The sequence below is a fragment of the Ostrinia furnacalis genome, unplaced genomic scaffold (assembly GCF_004193835.3).
Source record: "Ostrinia furnacalis isolate ACB-3 unplaced genomic scaffold, ASM419383v2 OfSCF0971, whole genome shotgun sequence".
Classification (NCBI taxonomy): Eukaryota; Metazoa; Arthropoda; class Insecta; order Lepidoptera; family Crambidae; genus Ostrinia; species Ostrinia furnacalis.
This window is the reverse complement of record NW_021131210.1, coordinates 95,770-111,815: the sequence shown is the minus strand read 5'-3', so window position 1 is coordinate 111,815 and position 16,046 is coordinate 95,770. Positions and strand designations below refer to the sequence as shown.

The window sequence follows — 16,046 nt, the reverse complement described above, 5'->3', positions numbered from 1 at the left end:
CGAGCTGCAGTATCTGGCCGCGCCGCGACATTTGTGGAATTGCGATTTTATTTCAAAACTCACGGGAGCGGTTATTCTAAGAACTTACGGCGCGAGTGAAAATCGCGCCGCGCGCTAAATTACTGGTACAAAATGATCGGGCGGTTTTCGCGCGGCATTCTACTAATTGCCCGCCGGTGCCGCGGGACCCGCATACAACCGCGCCCGCTGCGGGCGAAAACCGCGTCGCGAGTTGTGCATTACTTTTTACATAACATTCTACAGAAGCTGCGGGCCGGCAACCGCCGCGGGGCGTGGGTGAAAATCGCGCCATGAGTTCTTAGGCTCGATTTTTTTATCCGTAGTTAAAATAACCAATAGTCAAATTTGACAGAATGCAAATGACAAGTGGTTAAATATCAGAAAAAAACGTTTTTCGAACAATGGTTAGCTTGACTTTTAGTACATTTTTTAACTATTTGTTTACATTTTGTTAATATTTAACCTGTTACGTATTAGTAGGTCACCGATGTTGCTGATTAGCAATTACGCGACTACGTCGCTGCATAGAAACCAAGGCCTAGCAAGAAGCGCCGACGCAGCACTCTCCGCCGCACTCGACCTCGATCGCGGCCGCTCCAAATTTCACTCTTGATTCTAACATCGATCATCTGTCACCGATTAGCTAATTATTAATACTCTAATTTAAATTAATTTTATCCAATAAACTAAGTTAGTTAATTTTCTACATTTCTTTGCACCCTTCGACTGTAGCCTTCGTAATTAACCATTAGTAGCAAAATTTAACAATTAGTTATTTTAACCGAGAATCAAAAAACTGGGCCTTAGTCTGACGCGTGCCCTCTGTGTTCAGGTGCGCGCGGGCTCGGCGGAGTCGCTGCTGGCGCTGTCGCGCGCGCGCTCGGCCGCCGTGAGCACGCGCGAGGCGCCGCCCGACGCGCCGCACGCCTTCCGCCTGGCCGACGCCTCGCCGCGCGAGCTCACCTTCGCCTGGGACATGCCCGACTCCGCCACGCACGGCACGCTGCGCCGCTTCGTGCTGCAGTGAGTGACGACTGCCGCTCGATCGTGGACCGAAGCGATCTCGTCGTTATGATCTAGGGGCCTAGGACGAGTTCATATCATATGGCAGGGATGGCGAACCAATGGCACGCATACTACTACACACATACAATATTTAGGGCACGCCCACCTATATGTTTTATGTAAGGGCTATCGTATTTGCCCTCATCAGTTAGCAACACTGTAGAGTAAGATCCTGTCACTCGCCAGTGGCACCACTTGTACTATACCCCTCATTGATAGCATTAGGTGATATTTGATGGCACGTCTAAGACTTTATCAAACATTTTTTTCGGAAAAGTGGCACGTTGATACATAAAGGTTCGCCATCCCTGTCATATGGCTTCCCTAGCGACTGCGTAAAAAAATTACATTAAATGTACAACGGATTGTACAACGTACCATCGGCCACAGTGTTAACTATCCATTGCCTGTCATGTCGTCTCGTTCTGTCGCAAAGAATCACCATTCGATTAGAGCGAGAGCAAAAACGGAAATGTATAGTTAACAGTGTGACTGTGTGTACCTAACGGACACTTTCAGGAATTTAAGTGATCCTAGATTTTTTTGACGCACTCGCGACTATAAACTCGCACTAGGCCCCCTGTCTACGGCGATACACCGCTTCGTCGTCCATTTATCCCACGTGTTGGGTTCCAACACTAAAATTCATTCATTCTTTCATTCGTTCGGTCTTGTGACGTATGTATTTGAGCGCCATCGCGCCCAGTAGCGTTTCGTACTCCGGCCATTACACTTGTGATTGTGCTGTAATATCTTAAACTGTGCAGACCTGGCAATAAACTTAATTAGTGAAACACGGCCTTTCAATCACCAACAACTACACCAACTCCGCTGCCCTACATGGTCCTTCGAGCTTCGAACTGCCTGGTCTGCACCTCATGTGTATAAAGTGGGACAGGAGCCGCATCATCGCGCAACAAAACTCCTGCATTGTGCCTACATACACGTGAAAACTGCATTCACATAGTGCCGATAGTGCGCATCAAGAAATCGCACTCATAATACAACGGGGGCCGCATCATCGCGCAACAGAACTCCTGCAATCGTACCTACAAACATACATGTGGAAACTGTATTGCTTGCGTTTCAGGTACGCGCCGTCGGACGCGCCGGAGGCGGGCGCCACGGTGGTGCTGCCGCCGGAGGCGCGCTCGGCCACGGCGGCGGGGCTGGCGGCGGGCCGGCTGTACGCCGTGACGCTGCGCGCCGAGACCGGCGCCGGCGCCGGGCCCGCCGCCGCGCTGCTGCAGCGCGCGCCCATCGCCGCGCCGCCGCCGCCGCCGCCGCACGCCACGCCGCAGGAGCTGCGCCGCACCACCACCACGGTACCACGCCACGACACTGATGCCCGTTTTCACCACCAATCCCTAATTTTAAGTGACCCCTATGGTAACACATAACAGGAATTTTGTTTTCATAGTGGTCACTTAAAAATTAGGAATTGATGGCGAAAACAGGCATGAATGTTTTTGTGTTACAAGTCCTAAAACTAAATATTTAACTTGTTGTGACTATTAGGCCGTTCCCTACCGTGCGATGTGGAAGTCATTTTGAAAAGCCGTTTAACAGTGGACGTCCTGTGGCTGAAATGATGATGATGATGATATTACGAAACTTGTCATATATTTACGCTACGCACTTTAACATTAGAAAGAAAGAAAGAAAGAAACATTTATTGCCATGGACATCACAAAAGACAAAAGAGGTAAAATGAAAAAAAAAAGCAAATAAGACAGAGGTGACATAAAACATACAATGAATGAGCAATTAGTAAACTAAGCAGTGCCACCCTGTCGCACAGCGATGCCCATCGCAATGGGACCCCACTCAGCATATGCCGTGGCCCCCGGTGAGGGAAGCCACGACGCTGGTTTTCAGTGTGCCCCATGCCGAGTTATTTCAGTATTCATTCATTATAGTGATTAATTTTAAAAACTCATCGACTCGTTCTCCGCTGCCGGAATATACATCCCTCTTTCAGTGAGACGATTGTCACATTGCACCGCGCCTCTCCCCCGCGCGGAGGCGTGACGTGTGTGACAGTCGTATCGCATTAGTCGTCGCCGCTGGGACCAACGCTGACGTTGCGGTGTGGCAGGTGGTGGTGCGGTTCCGCGCCAACCTGTTCTCGGCGGCGAACGGCAACGTGACGGCCTACACGCTGGTGCTGGGCGAGGAGCCGCGCGCCGACACGCCCGCGCCGCTGCCGGCCTGGCGCGACGTGCAGCGCCTGCCCGTGTGGCCGCCCTACCAGGTGCGTCCGACTGACTTGTTCCATTTTATTTATTCAGGGACATACGTCATACAGAGTACGATTACAGTTCTGATCTAGATTTTAATCCAAAAAAATGTTTGTAGCATGTTTAGCAGGTGTGTTAGATGACACAAAATTTTAATAAAATGGCATATACTAAAGCCTGGTCCGTGAGTACGTAGAATTTTGTCCAATGACTTTAAGCTACCCATCATTATCGCTCGCGCGTTTATGTTGCTGTCGCGCTCGCACACTCACTGCGGGCGCGCGTCGCACAGTCGCGACAGCAATATAATTACGCGCGAGCGATAAGGATGGGTTCGTTTCGTTTCGTTTCAGCCAAATGACGTCCACTGCTGGACAAAGGCCTCCCCCAAGGTTTTCCACAATGAACGGTCCTGCGCTGCCCGCATCCAGGCTCTTCCCGCGACCTTTACCAGAAGGATGGGTAGCTTGGGGTCATTGGACAAAATTCTACGTGCTCACGGACCAGGCTTTACCATATCTATACTACTATCCGATGACCGCCTTGAGTCATCGTATCGGCGACACACACCGATTATGGGATTATTTATTTATTTATTTTATTTTATTCGGAAAACCAACAGCAATACAATACAAATAATGGGACCTTAAATTATGTATCTGCTTATAGAAGGATGTATCACTGACGCTCCTGCAAAAAAGCCTAGGCGAAGAACACCGATCTTTAGTCGGCCGATACCAAAATTGGTGTAATGTGCGCACTTTCATACATATCCACACTGATCAACAGCCCGACCCGACTATCGACCAACTAAAAATCGGTGGCTGCGCCTAGCTAGGTTAAAACGACTCAGGATTACGACAGTCGTTCGGCGTCGAAGTGGACGCACGAGAGGTGTTGTGATGGCTGCGGTTGTGGCAGGTGACGGAGCCGTACTACCCGTTCCGGTCGTCGGAGGTGGAGGAGTTCACGCTGGGCGCGGAGCGCTGCGAGGCGGAGGGCGCGCGCTACTGCAACGGGCCGCTCAAGCCCGCCACCAAGTACTTCGTCAAGCTGCGCGCCTTCACCGCGCCCGACAAGTTCACCGACACCAGCTACGCCGTGCTGCACACCGGTAACGTACCGCCGCACAGTGTGTTACCTATGGAAGGGACGGCAGAAATTATTTATGGTTCAAAAAGGGTTTAAAATAATAAAAAAAACATATTCTTATATACATTTATGGTGTCTAGGTGTCATATGAATCCGTTTCGGAAAAACTTACAGCATAGTCCAGTCAATAAAGCATTATAGATGGAAAACTGTAGAACACAATTTCTGACTTCAGGACTTTATTTAGGAGGTGAACATAGCAAAAGTCCCCGCCCTTAGCCCNCCGATGTTGCTGATTAGCAATTACGCGACTACGTCGCTGCATAGAAACCAAGGCCTAGCAAGAAGCGCCGACGCAGCACTCTCCGCCGCACTCGACCTCGATCGCGGCCGCTCCAAATTTCACTCTTGATTCTAACATCGATCATCTGTCACCGATTAGCTAATTATTAATACTCTAATTTAAATTAATTTTATCCAATAAACTAAGTTAGTTAATTTTCTACATTTCTTTGCACCCTTCGACTGTAGCCTTCGTAATTAACCATTAGTAGCAAAATTTAACAATTAGTTATTTTAACCGAGAATCAAAAAACTGGGCCTTAGTCTGACGCGTGCCCTCTGTGTTCAGGTGCGCGCGGGCTCGGCGGAGTCGCTGCTGGCGCTGTCGCGCGCGCGCTCGGCCGCCGTGAGCACGCGCGAGGCGCCGCCCGACGCGCCGCACGCCTTCCGCCTGGCCGACGCCTCGCCGCGCGAGCTCACCTTCGCCTGGGACATGCCCGACTCCGCCACGCACGGCACGCTGCGCCGCTTCGTGCTGCAGTGAGTGACGACTGCCGCTCGATCGTGGACCGAAGCGATCTCGTCGTTATGATCTAGGGGCCTAGGACGAGTTCATATCATATGGCAGGGATGGCGAACCAATGGCACGCATACTACTACACACATACAATATTTAGGGCACGCCCACCTATATGTTTTATGTAAGGGCTATCGTATTTGCCCTCATCAGTTAGCAACACTGTAGAGTAAGATCCTGTCACTCGCCAGTGGCACCACTTGTACTATACCCCTCATTGATAGCATTAGGTGATATTTGATGGCACGTCTAAGACTTTATCAAACATTTTTTTCGGAAAAGTGGCACGTTGATACATAAAGGTTCGCCATCCCTGTCATATGGCTTCCCTAGCGACTGCGTAAAAAAATTACATTAAATGTACAACGGATTGTACAACGTACCATCGGCCACAGTGTTAACTATCCATTGCCTGTCATGTCGTCTCGTTCTGTCGCAAAGAATCACCATTCGATTAGAGCGAGAGCAAAAACGGAAATGTATAGTTAACAGTGTGACTGTGTGTACCTAACGGACACTTTCAGGAATTTAAGTGATCCTAGATTTTTTTGACGCACTCGCGACTATAAACTCGCACTAGGCCCCCTGTCTACGGCGATACACCGCTTCGTCGTCCATTTATCCCACGTGTTGGGTTCCAACACTAAAATTCATTCATTCTTTCATTCGTTCGGTCTTGTGACGTATGTATTTGAGCGCCATCGCGCCCAGTAGCGTTTCGTACTCCGGCCATTACACTTGTGATTGTGCTGTAATATCTTAAACTGTGCAGACCTGGCAATAAACTTAATTAGTGAAACACGGCCTTTCAATCACCAACAACTACACCAACTCCGCTGCCCTACATGGTCCTTCGAGCTTCGAACTGCCTGGTCTGCACCTCATGTGTATAAAGTGGGACAGGAGCCGCATCATCGCGCAACAGAACTCCTGCATTGTGCCTACATACACGTGGAAACTGCATTCACATAGTGCCGATAGTGCGCATCAAGAAATCGCACTCATAATACAACGGGGGCCGCATCATCGCGCAACAGAACTCCTGCAATCGTACCTACAAACATACATGTGGAAACTGTATTGCTTGCGTTTCAGGTACGCGCCGTCGGACGCGCCGGAGGCGGGCGCCACGGTGGTGCTGCCGCCGGAGGCGCGCTCGGCCACGGCGGCGGGGCTGGCGGCGGGCCGGCTGTACGCCGTGACGCTGCGCGCCGAGACCGGCGCCGGCGCCGGGCCCGCCGCCGCGCTGCTGCAGCGCGCGCCCATCGCCGCGCCGCCGCCGCCGCCGCCGCACGCCACGCCGCAGGAGCTGCGCCGCACCACCACCACGGTACCACGCCACGACACTGATGCCCGTTTTCACCACCAATCCCTAATTTTAAGTGACCCCTATGGTAACACATAACAGGAATTTTGTTTTCATAGGGGTCACTTAAAAATTAGGGATTGATGGTGAAAACAGGCATGAATGTTTTTGTCGATTGTTACGAGTCCTGAAACTAAAAATTTAACTTGTTGTGATATTACCAGGCCGCTCCCTACCGTGCGATGGAATGGAAGTCATTGGGGGAGGCCGTTCAGCAGTGAACCTCCTGTGGCTGAAATGATGATATTACGAAACTTGTCAGATAGAATACAATAGAATATAATACTTTTATTCAGCATTAACATTTATGTGTATATGTTACGGTTAATGTGATAAATTGAAAATTATTAATAATAACCGGTTATTATGAATAATTACCGACAGTCGCGGTAAAAGTGATAAATTAATCACATTTAACAGTGATTGTTTAATAATTCAACCTTAGTACTAACAAATTTCATAAAAGAGAACAACATCTTGTGTACGTGCTCGTGTACAGCCAAACTTTTGAACGTTTTGATATCATTATATTAATATAATTTGGCATAATGAGTTTGTAATGTTTCTTGCATAATATTATTTTTCCATGCTGCCTATAACATAATGTTTTGATTTAAAGTGAAAAATAGGTTAAGGTGCGGCGGGGGTGGCCCTTGGGCCACCCCTAAGCCGCCTATTTAGTTTTATACACATATAAATGACCTCATATTAATCACATTTACCAAATCATGCGGTAATTATTCATAATAACCGGCGATTATTCATAATTTTCACATTTATCACTTTGACCGTAACATATACATGTACAGAGGTTAAATTACTGAGCCATGCTGAAAAGGCGCCCGCTCAACAAAAATCGTGACATGACACAAGTCGTCAAGTCACGAAGCTGGTTTTCAGCTGGTACCAACATAGGGGTTGATACGCCAATATTTACGCTACGCACTTTAACAATTATTTCAGTGATTAATTTTAAAAACTCATAGACTCGTTCTCCGCTGCCGGAATATACATCCCTCTTTCAGTGAGACGATTGTCACATTGCCTCGCGCCCCACCTCCCTGTGGAGGCGTGACGTGTGTGACAGTCTCGCATTAGTCGTCGCCGCCGACTGACGTTGCGGTGTGGCAGGTGGTGGTGCGGTTCCGCGCCAACCTGTTCTCGGCGGCGAACGGCAACGTGACGGCCTACACGCTGGTGCTGGGCGAGGAGCCGCGCGCCGACACGCCCGCGCCGCTGCCGGCCTGGCGCGACGTGCAGCGCCTGCCCGTGTGGCCGCCCTACCAGGTGCGCGCGACTGACTTGTTTCATTTTGTTTATTCAGGGACATACAGAGTACGATTACAGTTCAGGGCCCCGATTACGCTAATTTTTAACGTCTCCAATACAGACGCGCTTCTACGATTTCTTCGATTCTGCGATACGGATTGGTCAAAACGGCGTCAACGTCAGGTTTTTTGCAGCACTGATCTAGATGTTAATCCAAAGAAATGTTTGTAGCATGTTTAGCAGGTGTGTTAAATGACACTAGATTGTAATAAAATTGAATATTTAACTATTCGATGACCGCCTGGAGTCATTGTATCGGCGGCATACTCTAATTATGGGATTATAGAAGGATGTATCACTATGATAATACTCCTAGAGAGAAAACAACTCAGGATTACGAATTCTGGGGACGTAGTGTGAGTTTACATCAAACGCATTCGATGTCAACTGCTTTAAAAAGTGACATTAAATGTATGACGGATTGTACAGCGCCCCTATCTGAAACTATCAAGAACTAAAATCTTCATTTTTTTTAACGTACTCACTAGTAATGACGTTTTATGTAAACTCACACTAAGCCCTCTGTAAAGCCTGGTCCGCGACTGTGCGACGGGCGCCCGCAGTGAGTGTGCGAGCGCGACAGCAACATAATTACGCACAAGCGATAGGGATGGGTAGCTTGGGGTCATTGGACGGGATTCTACGTGCTCACGGACCAGGCTTTACACGATGTCGAAGTGAACGGACGATAGAAGGCGTGGTGAGTGACTATGGCTGTGGCAGGTGACGGAGCCGTACTACCCGTTCCGGTCGTCGGAGGTGGAGGAGTTCACGCTGGGCGCGGAGCGCTGCGAGGCGGAGGGCGCGCGCTACTGCAACGGGCCGCTCAAGCCCGCCACCAAGTACTTCGTCAAGCTGCGCGCCTTCACCGCCCCAGACAAGTTCACCGACACCAGCTACGCCGTGCTGCACACCGGTAACGTACCGCCGCACAGTGTGTTACCTATGGAAGGGACGGCACAAATTATTTATGGTTCAAAAAAGGTTTAAAATAATAAAAAACATATTCTAATATACATTTATGGTGACTAGGTATCATCTGAATCCGTTTCGGAAAAACTTACAGCACTCTCGAGTATAGCTCGGTATACGTAAGTGTTTGCTACACGAGTTCCTTTTATAGGCTTATGATCATGGTAAATTCTCTTAAATTTATTTTTAATTGCTTTTTGAATGCAGTATATGTAAGGATTTCCACTAAGTATCTTCTTGAAACAGCGCACGTACCTAAAATAAAATTAGTTTACCTACTTAACAAAAACAAATAAGTCCGCAACCTAAAGCAATTTTTTTTACTAATTCGTATAATAGAAGTCCTGTGCTTATGCTACAAATAAACTACCATAACATAGAAATGCATAGAAACTTATCAAAACCACAACTGATTTGTTTTTTTTAAGAAAAGATTTTTTTTGTTTGATACCTCTAAAAGAATACGCAAATAAAAAAACACCAATATTATTATTGTTACGTACGCACCTTCAACTTCACTATTCATATTAAATGTTATCGCGTCGTGTGCGGTTTCGGGATGCACAACGTGAAACGTGACAATGTCGAGCCGCTCCAAAAACGAGAACTATAAACGAACGTTAAATCTTCCCGTAACATTATTTTAGCTGAATTTCTTGACACGAGTTGCTTCACCGACAAGGAGAGAAGCATAAATTAAAGACGAATTCTCTTGTTTATGCTTCCCTCCTGTGTATTGTGTAATTACGTGCCACAGTAGACATTCTACTTTTAGCATCGGCGACTGTTCGATGCGCATTACGATTTCGCAACATCATACGTTAGGACTTTTTAGCGACTAATATTGACTGACACACTGAACAGTGTTCCGTAGATGTTGAATGGATGCGACTGGGCATCCTAATGTGTGCAAAGTGTAACAATCAAATGCTGTGTCGAGCATCCAAAAAGCGACTCAATCACCGCGTTTGGCGTTTTTAAGAGTGCATGACAGTGCAGTTGCTGCATTCAGCTTCTAATACGCTTATTAGAAGCTAAGTCGTCGTCAATCGCTGATGCTGAAGGTAGCATGTGGGATGTGGTTCTATGTAGTAAGAAAAGGAGTAAATGGTGGTGGTTGCGAAATGTAAATTGGTGTGGTGGTGTTTTGTAAACAATGTTGAGTGACCGTTTCTTCTTACTAACGTGAGCTGCTTTTTCAATCGCCAAATTATATTAATATTATTAGACATTTTGTGTACAGAATGTATACGAAACGATTGAAATTTCAGCACTTAAATTTATATAAGTTTACAGGACAAATTATAATAAGGACACGTGTAAATAATGAACAGTGTACGGGTGAACGCACTTCGGTTGGACCTCTTTCCGCGGACCTCAGCGGGCGAATGATGCTTGTGTTACTCCATACAACTTTATTTGTATTTTTTCTGTTATAAAATAAGCGATGATTGCGACTCAATCGTGCGTTCACCCGTAATCTGTATTTTGTGCATCTTACAAGGTTTTGTACTTACTAATGATATGAGTTTTTAATAACACAAAACAAAATCAATCTTACGCCTAGTCAAAATAAGATCACATACGTTTTACAGTAAGCTTTATTTTCAACTCTGCCATATATTTTTTACTTATACTTTTTACGACGAGTTGAAGATTGATATTGTTTAACTGTTTGCAAAATAAAGTTTAGTCGTTTTGTATTCTTTGTTTTAATGACTTTCCTTACCTTCTTACACTTTTGTAACACTCGGCACACAAACGCTTGCTAGCTCTACTCAACTTAGCGTCTTGAACTTATCATTACTGCTAATGTTCGGAATAATCTAACACTTAACAGGCAGTTGGGAGATAGTGCCTTGCTTGGTAGTTAGTCGTCGATTTGTAGATATGCGGCAATCAGTGTTATCTGCAATAATCTGGCCGATAGTGCCGTCGGCTGAGCAGCTCGCCGGCTACGCGATATGGGTAAAATTAATATATTATTAACCTTTCGAGTAAAGAAATTTTATCAAAATCATTCCTCGAATAAATCAAGGAAAGAAACAGTCTAAATACTAGCTGCCCCGGCGAACTTCGTACCGCCTGTTCATCAGAAACAATGGTGAAAGATTCAAAACGGTCCAGTAGTTTTGGAGCCAATTCAATGTATACAAATAATCAAATATTTCCTCTTTATAATATTAGTTTTTATAAATATCTTTGGTCATTGAGATTGAATTACATTTTTTAGTCCTAAAATAAATGTGTGAAGTGAAACATGTTTGTGGATAGTTTAAAAATAAATATCGGCCCTACTGTTTTTTGAGATAACGGTTTGCTTTAGATTAGAGGTGGTGGAGTTTATTACGGAACAGTGGGATTTGTGTACATAATGCTTGTGTTTTGAAGTATAAATAATATATTAATCGGTTATGGATATACTTAGCATTTGTAAATAAGTAAGGAATTCACAAAATTATTTTCATGTTTATGATAATTAATAAATATCTAATAGTGTGACTAATTTATAGATCACAGATATGCATATGCCTTGAAAGAGGACAATAATGATAACGAAGTACTTGAGTGTTAGAACGGATTATGGAATGGTTATGTTATTGAAGACTACGTAGATATTTTATATTTGAAGTTGTGAGTTCCTTGCTGAAATCGGTAAGTAATGCTTCTGGTTTATTTGTGTATTATTTTTTCAATTTCATTTGCACGTCACGTTCTCTGGTTCTTCTTCATCTCTGTGTCTATTATAACAATTTTGGTATTTTAAACAAGGACTGCGGTCTAATTAATTTTCAACTTATATTTATTTAATTCTTTACTCACTCGAAACATAATCCGAAACGCAACTCGTGCATTATTCAAAAATGTAGTAAGCTTTATTTTTCCTAAGTCCATAAGATGCGCGCCCGATATATCGGGCCAATATATCTATCGTCGAAGCGTTCGGTGAGAATCAAAATTTACTAATTCCCAGTCATTCCGGAGTCGAAGCTCCCGATCTAACAGACACAGGAGATGTCGAGGCGCATGTAATGTACCGTTTTCTTGACAAGCAAAAGTAAAGTCAAAGTTGGCACCGTCGACGCCCCAGTCGAGGTCGCCTGGGGAGAGTCGCCCCGCGTCGCCTCCGCTGGGAGCGAGCGACGGTGACCCGGTGTGCGGTGTGTGTGCAGACGTGGACAACACGGCGTGGATCATCGGCGCGTGCGTGGCGGCGGCGCTGGCGCTGGGCGGCGGCGGCGTGCTGCTGGCGCTGCGTCGGCGCCGGCCCCATCTATACTAATATTATAAATGCGAAAGTAACTCTGTCTGTCTGTCTGTCTCTCTTTCACGCCTAAAATACTGAACCGATTTTGATGAAATTTGACATAGCGATAGTTTGAGTCCCGGGAAAGGACATAGGATAGTTTTTATCCCGGTTTTTGAAACAGGGACGCGCGCGATCAAGTTTTTCTGTGACAGACAATATTCCACGCGGGCGAGGCCGCGGGCGGAAAGCTAGTTTGTTTATAAACGGTCGAGGCTTCCCAGGCCCCCGAACGCAATACCTGTTTATTATTCTTTTGACGGTCTTGTCGGTCCGTTTGAATCGCTTCTGCTTTCTTCTCGTTGTTCAACGCGCGAGATGACCGAACGTCTCGTCTTTGATTTTCGTCCTCGATTCTTGCCAGTTCTCACGATAACGTATAGCGTGAGCGACGTGTGACTTTGATTTATGGATTTCATTGAAAACGTACGTTTCTCGCTCTGCAGGTTTAGCGAGGAGTTCGAGGAGCTGAAGCACGTGGGGCGCGAGCAGCCGTGCACGGCGGCCGACCTGCCGTGCAACCGGCCCAAGAACCGCTTCACCAACATCCTGCCCTACGACCACTCGCGCTACAAGCTGCAGCCCGTGGACGACGAGGAGGGCTCGGACTACATCAACGCCAACTACGTGCCGGGCCACAACTCGCCGCGCGAGTTCATCGTCACGCAGGGCCCGCTGCACTGCACGCGCGACGACTTCTGGCGCATGTGCTGGGAGTCGGGCTCGCGCGCCATCGTCATGCTGACGCGCTGCGTGGAGAAGGGCCGCGAGAAGTGCGACCGCTACTGGCCCTACGACACGCGGCCCGTGTACTACGGCGACATCGCCGTCACGGCGCTCAACGAGTCGCGCTACCCCGACTGGACCATCACCGAGCTCATGGTGTGCCGCGGCTCCGAGCAGCGCGTGCTCAAGCACTTCCACTTCACCACGTGGCCCGACTTCGGCGTGCCCGACCCGCCTACCACGCTCGCCAGGTGCGCCCACTCGTCTTGTCACTGTCCTTAGATTGTTTCCTGTTGACTGGAATTGTAAGAATAAATAAAATCATAACAAAAAAATGCAGGTAAAAAAGTACAAGTTTTAGTTTCATAACTTACGCTTGATTAGTAAAGTTTGGCAGACGAGTCGATTTCAAACAAATTAATAAAAAACAAAAATACCATTCAATTTAAAACAGCCTAAGGAACCATCTTGAAAAACACGAATTGTATAGCTGCCGAACGAATTCCTCATGCGACGCCTCAAAGCACTACGCGGTGTGACGTCATAACTTCATGACGTCTTGTACGGAGCGTTTTCGGGTAGTCCATTATTGTACTTTTCAATGAGTGATTTTTTGGGGAGTATTTACCCCACCGAAGTGATCCTTACACCGACGTTTCTCTCATAGAGAGGCTATTTTCGAAACGTCAACGATCGTTATTAAAATTTCTTAGCGATTAGAGTCACTTCTCAATTTAAAATCAAATAACAATGCGTAAACGTAGCTACGTATCGTGTTGTGCAGATTCGTCCGCGCGTTCCGCGAGCGCTGCCCGGCCGACGCGCGGCCCGTGGTGGTGCACTGCAGCGCCNGTGCGCCCACTCGTCTTGTCACTGTCCTTAGATTGTTTCCTGATGACTGGAATCGTAAGAGAAAGTAAAATCATAACAAAAAAATGCAGGTAAAAAAGTACAAGTTTCATGCCCGTTTTCACCATCAATCCCTAATTGTTAAGTGACCCCTATGAAAACAAAATTCCTGTTATGTGTTACCATAGGGGTCACTTAAAAATTAGGGATTGATGGTGAAAACGGGCATTAGTTTCATAACTTAAGCTTGAAAGTCGATTTCAAATGAATAAAAAACAAAAATACCATTGAATTTATGACGAACGAATTCCTCATGTGACGCCCCAAAGCACTACGGCGTGACGTCATAACTTCATGACGTTTCGTACGGAGCGTTTTCGGGTAGTCCATTATTTTACTTTCAAAGAGTGATTTTTTTGGGGAGTATGTATTTACCCCACCGAAGTGATCCTTTCACCGACGTTTCTCTCATAGAGAGGCTATTTTCGAAACGTCAAAATGACGATCGTTATTAAAATTTCAGTCGCTTCTCAAATTAATTTAAAATCAAATAACAACACGTAAATGTAGCCACGTATCGTGTTGTGCAGGTTCGTCCGCGCGTTCCGCGAGCGCTGCCCGGCCGACGCGCGGCCCGTGGTGGTGCACTGCAGCGCCGGCGTGGGCCGCTCCGGCACCTTCATCACGCTGGACCGCGCGCTGCAGCAGCTGGCCGCGCACGCCGACGCGCTCGACGTGTTCGGCATGGTGCACGCCATGCGCCGCGAGCGCGTGTGGATGGTGCAGACGGAGCAGCAGTACATCTGCATCCACCAGTGCCTCGTGGCCGTGCTCGAGGGCCAGGACCTGCAGCCGCCGCACCACAACCCGCACCACCACCACCACAACCCCGCCTTCGAAGGTGAGCGCGAGCGCGCGGCCGCCCCCGACGCGCCGTGACGGCCTCGACCGGCTCATTCTGTTTCGCTTTCAAGGGACGTGACGCCCGGGCGAGCTCCGCCGGCGCCGGCGCGGCCCCGGCGCGCCGCCAGCAGCACAAGTGAGGCGCGTGTGCCGCATGCCCGCCCCGCCCGCTGCCTCCCGACGAGCGGCGGCGGGCCCCCCGGCCCCGGCCCGGCCGCGGGGCCCGCCGCCGCAGCGGGCGGGGCGCTGTCCGCTCGCATGCTCGTGTGTGTGTGCACTGACGCCGCCGCGCGCCCGCACGTGGCTGACCGCGCCTTGTGTTTCAGACGACGAGGGCATCGCCGAGTCCGGCATGTGAGGCGCCCCGGCCCGGCGGCGACCTGCGCGCTCGATCGATCGAAACCGTCGACCGCGCTTCCGAGAACACCTCGCTTGTACGATAGCCTTAAGATTTTATACAGAAGTATTTTTATAAAATGTATATTTAACACAGTGGACCGACACTTTAATCGATTGTACATAAGATTAATTTTATATTAGTTTATAAGACGACGTGCGAGGGCTTCGCTCCTCGCGGTGATGGACGTCGCCGGTCGCCGCGAGCGGTTCGCCTGTACGTTACTTAATATGGCATCCGACCGGCTTCATGTGCGTCTGAATGATTATATTATTGTTACACTTAGAAAATTTGTATTATGTAAGTACCTTGCTAGAAACAATAATGACAGCTTGAATCTCAAAATTGTACTTAATTAAGTGAATATCTGCTCAATGATCGACTGTGTTACGAGACGTTAGTTTGATGAGCAGCCGTCCCGAGCCATCGGCAGTTCCGCAGGTACTTGTTTCGTGACATTCCTTATGCACAGTATGTACTTAATTTAATTTAACGACTTTGATATAGCATACTTTAAAATGCCATACAAGATATTTTAAATATGTACTAATAAAAATGTTCTATGTATTCATTTTAACCTGAGAAATTATATTTTAAGATTCTATGTTATATTTTTCAAAATAAAAGGAATATTTTTGTCGTGATTGTATTATTTCTTTAATCCATATTGTGACGGATTAGCAGGCTGAAGTAGCAACGGGCAGGACACATGGTACGCAGAATTGACGGCCGATGGGGCAGCAAAGTTCTGTGGCCTAATTCACAGTCAAAATCTCTCGCTGATGTTCAGAAGTCGTCCCATTGTGAAAAACAGTTCTAAATCCGTAGGTATTCACAAGGGTCATTTCGATAGAACGATTACTCGATAGGATCGCAACTCGGCGATTTGTTGTAGAAGTTTTTGTACGTGAATGAGACTA

At 47.3% G+C, this 16,046-nt stretch overlaps 2 protein-coding genes across 2 annotated transcripts; both read left to right on the top strand.

Annotated features, from left to right (window-relative positions):
* Positions 1 to 853: 853 nt before the first annotated feature.
* Positions 854 to 4,620, top strand: LOC114350768 (tyrosine-protein phosphatase 10D-like; the record flags this gene model as incomplete). The annotated part of the gene is made up of 4 exons (XM_028301689.1): positions 854 to 1,044; positions 2,177 to 2,411; positions 3,185 to 3,340; positions 4,248 to 4,620. Coding segments are annotated over 4 exons (849 nt in total), but the record flags the coding sequence as incomplete, so codon positions are not given.
* Positions 4,621 to 4,704: 84 nt separating this feature from the next.
* Positions 4,705 to 15,770, top strand: LOC114350767 (tyrosine-protein phosphatase 10D-like). Its single transcript, XM_028301688.1, has 9 exons — positions 4,705 to 4,758; positions 5,050 to 5,240; positions 6,373 to 6,607; positions 7,775 to 7,930; positions 8,696 to 8,888; positions 12,118 to 12,201; positions 12,655 to 13,228; positions 14,417 to 14,727; positions 15,056 to 15,770. The coding sequence occupies exons 1-9, from the start codon at positions 4,705 to 4,707 to the stop codon at positions 15,085 to 15,087; spliced, it is 1,830 nt and encodes a 609-aa protein (XP_028157489.1). The 3' UTR covers positions 15,088 to 15,770.
* The last annotated feature ends 276 nt before the right edge of the window (positions 15,771 to 16,046 follow it).